Source organism: Chrysochloris asiatica, unplaced genomic scaffold, assembly GCF_000296735.1.
Source record: "Chrysochloris asiatica unplaced genomic scaffold, ChrAsi1.0 scaffold00004, whole genome shotgun sequence".
NCBI classification, from domain to species: Eukaryota; Metazoa; Chordata; class Mammalia; order Afrosoricida; family Chrysochloridae; genus Chrysochloris; species Chrysochloris asiatica.
This window is the reverse complement of record NW_006408522.1, coordinates 32,239,845-32,245,868: the sequence shown is the minus strand read 5'-3', so window position 1 is coordinate 32,245,868 and position 6,024 is coordinate 32,239,845. Positions and strand designations below refer to the sequence as shown.

General features: G+C 37.4%; 1 protein-coding gene across 2 annotated transcripts in view; it reads right to left on the bottom strand.

Moving 5' to 3' along the window:
• TP53BP1 (tumor protein p53 binding protein 1) overlaps positions 1–6,024 on the bottom strand; it is a 137,329-nt gene that overhangs the window by 115,061 nt on the left and 16,244 nt on the right. For both annotated transcript variants that reach the window (XM_006831718.1, XM_006831719.1), the window contains 4 exons: positions 4,882–5,009; positions 4,099–4,257; positions 3,483–3,612; positions 1,855–2,021 (listed from right to left, as the gene is read on the bottom strand). In XM_006831718.1, the coding sequence (XP_006831781.1) occupies positions 1,855–2,021; positions 3,483–3,612; positions 4,099–4,257; positions 4,882–5,009 (584 nt within the window). The remainder of the gene's footprint in view (positions 1–1,854; positions 2,022–3,482; positions 3,613–4,098; positions 4,258–4,881; positions 5,010–6,024) is intronic.

Here is a 6,024-nt window from a genome sequence, read left to right as displayed (position 1 = left end):
ATTTCAAAAAAAAAAATACCTGATGGTATGTGAAGGACTTTGGCCTGATCAACTGACACTGAATGGGGTCTGGCTTGAGCTTCTGATCTCCCAGGAAGCTTGGGTCTTTATTATACTTGGAGACCCTCCCCCTCCGAAATTCCAGGTTTCAGGAAAATCTCCATACCCCTGCCCAAATCTCCGTACCCCACCCATTGTAAACTCACCAGAACTACACCCAGACCACACGGACTATAAGTACTCCAGTCTGTAAGGACTCTTGGTCTCCTTTGGTGACAGTACCCCCTCCCAGGTTTACTCTCAATAAACCTGCCTGCTGTTGAAGCCAAGACTCTTTACTTCCTTTCGTGTCTTTCTTTTCCTTACAGTATGAATGTAGCAAATTTCATATGATTAGAACCTGGGCCTCCTCAAAGGAGATAGTAAAAATACTAATACAATATAGTAAAAAGATGTAAGAGCAGCCATGTGGTGTTTGCTATAGGATATGCACTAGACTGCTAACCAGAGTTCAAACCCTTAAGCTGCTCCTCTGAAACCCCAAACAGGGTCACTATGAGTCAGAACTGACTCGACGACACTTAACATTACTAATTTACACTATGTAGAGTCTCTTGTTGGTTTCTTCTCCTTAATAATGGGTGGAATATAAATTATACTAATCCGAAATAACTTTTATTGACATATCACCACTTAAATGTCTGATAAGTATCTCTAATTCAGTAAACAAAACGAAAGTCTTTGTTTACCAAACCTCTTTCACCTGGATCCTTCCACATCTCAGCTAATTAACTCATCCTTCCAGTTGCTTAGGAGTCCTGGTGTGGCGCTGTGGGTTAATGCACCGGACTTCAAAGCTGTTTGAACTGCAAAGTCGGTGGTTCAAGTTCACCAGCGGCTCCTCAGAAACCCTATATAGGGTATCTATGGGTCAGAACCAACTCAAGGGCATTCAACACAACAACAACAGCCAGTTGCTTAAACTAAAACTTTGGAACCATCCTTTACTCTTGTCTGCTCTCATACCTCACACTGAACCATCAAGAAATTCTGTTTAAACTAATATGCTCTGTTTGGAGTCCTGGTAAGGCACTGTTGGCTAAGCTCTGGGCTGCTGTGAGGTCAGTGGTTCAAACCCACCACCTGCTCCTCAGATACCCTACAGAGGATATGAGTCAGAATTGATGCAACAGCATTTAACAACAACAATCCCAAGTGTAGATGAGCTTCTTATAGTGTACAGCTTTAGTGAGAGACCAAAAAGAGTCACAGAAACCTACATCACAGTAATGGAATATAGCTTTCATCTCTTCTTTACATACAGTCAAAACATTGTATTTCAGTGGTTATTACTGAAATTTTCTGGCTTTCTAAGATGGGAGACTTGGGGGACAAAAAAGTGAAATAAATGCTATCGTCATCTTCTAAATTCTATCTTCTTTCTGTTGACCCATAGCTTCCCATTTCTAGTAGATGAAATATTTAACAAATAAGCAAGTAGATGGTTACCCAAGTGAGTATGAGAAACTTAAACTGAATTATCATGCTTAAGATCTGAAGGCTTTGTAAACATATGACAGAAGTGGCAATGGTTATTTTGTCTACAGTACTAAATTTACTGTATTAACTATTATTATTCAATATCTCTATTTCAAAAAGAGTAAACAGTGCTAAAATATTAAAATAGCAATCATTTCCAGAGAGCCCTTCTTACTAATAAGCTAGAAACATGTTTTCCTTCAACATCACAAACAAGTCTGCATACCTATAGAGCACAAATAATAGCCTCGGAAAAGGATTAACAGTTAAGATATTTGGAGATGAACTATAGCATCTATCTATCATAGTTTGTACCTGTTTTATTGCTCTGGTCAAACAAGTCTTGCTGGGTTGACAAAATGTCAGGCTCCGGAGACTTCTGAATCTGCAGTTCGCCTTCCAGAAGTTGTCGAGCAGGTATTTGTTCTTTTGTTTCCATAGCAACAAGAGATACTTTGGGACTAGAAGAAATGTCTTCTGGCCTAAGAAATTCATATTACCACGTGAAGAAGTCAGTAAGTTTAAGTACTTTCACCTTTTAACTAAAAGCTATTTTCTATTTTGTGTGTTTTTCTTAAGTTTCAAAGTTTCCTGTAACTCTAGTCTATATAACCATCTACGGAAATTTAACTACTTGTTATAATGATGCAAAGCCCATTACAAAGCCTGTTCCAATTTCTCATACAGAATACCTCTCTTCACTTCTGTTCACTACTATGTCGCATACTTCCCAAGATTTCGGATAAGTGATTTACGAATTTTTGTTATATATGTAGTAGACCTATATGAAGGCTTCTGATCCAGACTACAGCAAAGCCAGTACGGAAAGTAATCCTAACAATGTCCTTCCATTTTACTTGGCTATAAATTATCTTCTGTTACTACCACACAAATTATCTTATGCTGGCCCTTTCTATTTGATCTACCCAACCTAGTCCCCAAACTAAGACCCCTTCATACCAATAACACTCATACATATAAGACAATCATTGCTGTCCTCTTCCACCTATTCCACCATTTCTCAGGGTAAACAGAAAACAAAACTGGCTAGAATATACAATCCCAAATGTCAGCCAGTCAGCACCCCACTTTTCCTCTGTCATTTCCAAACTTCAATTGTTGGCCAGAGGCAATACTGTTTCAGATAAATAATCACCACAGACAGAGCAGAGGCATACTTCCTAGTAGGAATATTTTCCAATTTCTACCAAGTTAAAAGCCTAAAGGATCTGGGATAAGAATGCCTCTCTGAATCTATGCCATAAACTACCAGATGCATGACAACTGAGAACCCAAAGCAATCTGGGTGCTGTTCAGGGACTGAAATAGTTAAGCTCGCCAATATAAATATTCGTGTGACTCTTCATAACATTGGAGGAGTGGCAACCAAAGATTCAAGAGTTATGTTTATAGTAACTAACAGTAGCAATAAAATAATTGTAATAATGCACTTGACTGTAGGGTCAGTTTGAACTGCAAGATCGGCAGTTCAAGCTCACCAGCCACTCCTCAGAAACCCTACACAGGGTTGCTATGAGTTGGAAGCGACTCTATGGCACTTACCAACAATTCCTAAAGATGAGAACAGAGTGAAATTCATGAATAATCAATGTTTTTACTGGATAATATTTATCTACGATAGTGTAGTACGTTACAAGTTGGACTGCTAACCACAAAGTCAGCAGATCGTATCTACCATTTGCCCCAAGAGAGAAAGATGAGGTTTTCTACTCCTGGTAAGATTTACAACCTTGAAAACCCTATACAGGGTCACTATGAATTGGAACCAACTCAGTGGCACACAACCACCACACCATAGGATCAAAACTATTCCCAATATATAGAAAAAATGAATTTCTAAAATGTTCCACCTGACAAAGCGAAATTAATAACAATCTTACAGCAGAAACTTATAAACAACTGCTAGAAAGAACATGGCTCACCTTTCAGGTGGTGAGTTTTGCTCTTCCATCACATGTGCATCCTTATTGTTCTCTCCTACCACGGGGACATCCTTGTTGGGTGGGTCTACCATGGGGATATCTTCATTGGACTGTTCTCCATGCTCAATTACTTAAAGTTTTAGAAGAAGACAGGAGAGATATTTAATTTTCCAAAGTACTAAAAGCAGTCCCAAATGCTTTTAAAATGGTAAGATTGTAACAGAAAGTCCAATTTGAAAAGGTATATAGACATCATGCCCAGAAGTAAATTAACAATTAGTCTCTCATTCCAAAAAATCTCAATCTGCAATGATTTGACAAGAATTTACCAAACTGACTCACTGTCATTGAGTCAATTCTGACACACAACAGTTTAGGGTGCTAGAATGTAAATCTTTAGGGGAACAGACAGCCTCATCAGGTGAAGTGGCTGGTGGTTTCAACTGCTGACCTTTCACTTGGCAGCCCAAAGCCTAATTCACAATGTCATCAGGGTTCCTTATTATATTAAATTATATAAACTTAAGATAGTTATAAAACTTATCAAAGAAAAATTACTAGCTTCAGTATGGAAAGAAAACACTTATAAACCAATGTCATAAAACATGTTCCATACCAATGCTAGCAGCCACATCAGATAGCCTGGTATGCCCTGAATCAGCAGGTACTGACTGTAGGTGCTCTTTGTTCACTTCATATGGTGCAGTATGCTCTCCAATATCCTGGCTCTGGGAGAGTTCCAAAACTCCAAAGCCTGACTGTGATGAGGCAGGATCTAGGACCAAAACCCCAAGAATTTAGGCATCACCCCAAGAAAGTATGCATTCTGTATGTTACTGTCCTATGCATAAGTCCTCACATGAAAGCTCTACCTCCCAATATTTTTCAAAAGAAAATTAAGAATAAAAGCATTAAAAATGAAGGAGAAAAAAGTGTAATGAAGCAAAAAACTGTGTACTATAAAACCTTACAAGCACCTCACAATAGTAGACTATTACCAACTTCCTATAAACTATATACACACATACACACAGTTCAGACTATACTTCCATCCTACAAAGCACATCTTCTAAGAATAGAAGGGAACTTCAAAAAGTTCATGGAAAACAGAATTTAAAAGATAATGAAATTTTCCCACAAACTATTTGAAGCCCTTTCTATTTGAAAAATATCTGAACATAGGAGAACAGGTCAATATAATGAAAAGGGGCAACCTAATGAGCTACAAATTCCTAAACACCAAATTTGGTAGACTACCTAGCAAATTTTTAAACATATACTCTTAAATTACTTTTCTGGTCAGAAATCCATAACCTGATAAAGAGGAGATATTTAGACATTTACTCATGTTAAAGGTACTTAGAACAATCCATTATCCTGCAAAAAAGCACAACACTACCTTCATCACCTATACACTGTGTGGTACCGTCTGGAGTATCTTCTTCCTTCTTTTTTTCCATCTCTTTTGCCTCTTCTTCTTCCTTCTTTTCACTCACAGGAACAGATTCCAAAGACATTCCCAAAACACTATACAACAGAAGAACACAACAACCATGTAACAACACTGAGACACTTTATTTGAAGTACTCTTTGGATTTCAGTCTGGTTCTCCATACCCCAATCACCTATTAACCAAATCTGAAAAAGTTAAAAAACTCATCCCTTTAGTGCTTCTTTATAGTGAAAGCAGCTAAAAAGTTAACTCTATTATGAATGCAAGTATTAAATAGAAGAATGGTACAAATATATATTAATTTTATCACTTTCTGAAAAGATACAAACAGGGATAGAAAAATCTTGCATTCAAATACAATGACAGTTTACAAAAAAAAACTCACAAAAATGTTTTAGTAACAAATCTTACTACATATACACAGAATCAAAGCACATGAATAAAGATTCAGGTTAAGAGACCTGTGTATTTTATAGACGTTAACATCATAGGTGAAAAAGCTTAACAACATTAAAAGTCAAAAATTTTTAGGAAAATATATCTGAAACAAGTATAACAAACTTGTTAAATGCCATCAAGTCGATTCTGACCCATAGCGGCCCTGTTTAGGGTTTCCTAGGAGCAACTGGTGAGATTGAACCACCATCATAACTGTTCAAAACAACTCTGCAGTCCACTGCATTAATGCACCGCGCCACACCAGGACTACTATGTATACTATATATGCATACATATATAAGTAAGAAGGCTGATTCTACAGTGCCACACCAGGTGTCCATAAAATAAAAAAGTTTAAAGAATCCGAACAAACAATGGGCAAATGACAGAAAAGACATCTCATAAAAGAAAAACAGGTGATCCCCAATTTATGACATATTCGCGTTACAATGAACTGCACTTACATGTTTTTTGGGGTTCTTGTGTATCTTATCATTAGTCATATACACTACACACAATGCTGCAGCACATAATCTGCTGATGTGATCATTCTCAGATGTTCATCTCTGATGCTCAATGTTATGACTATTAAAAACTCTACTGCGGAAAAAACAAACAAGATGGCGGATTGGGTGGATGTATAGCAGAGAG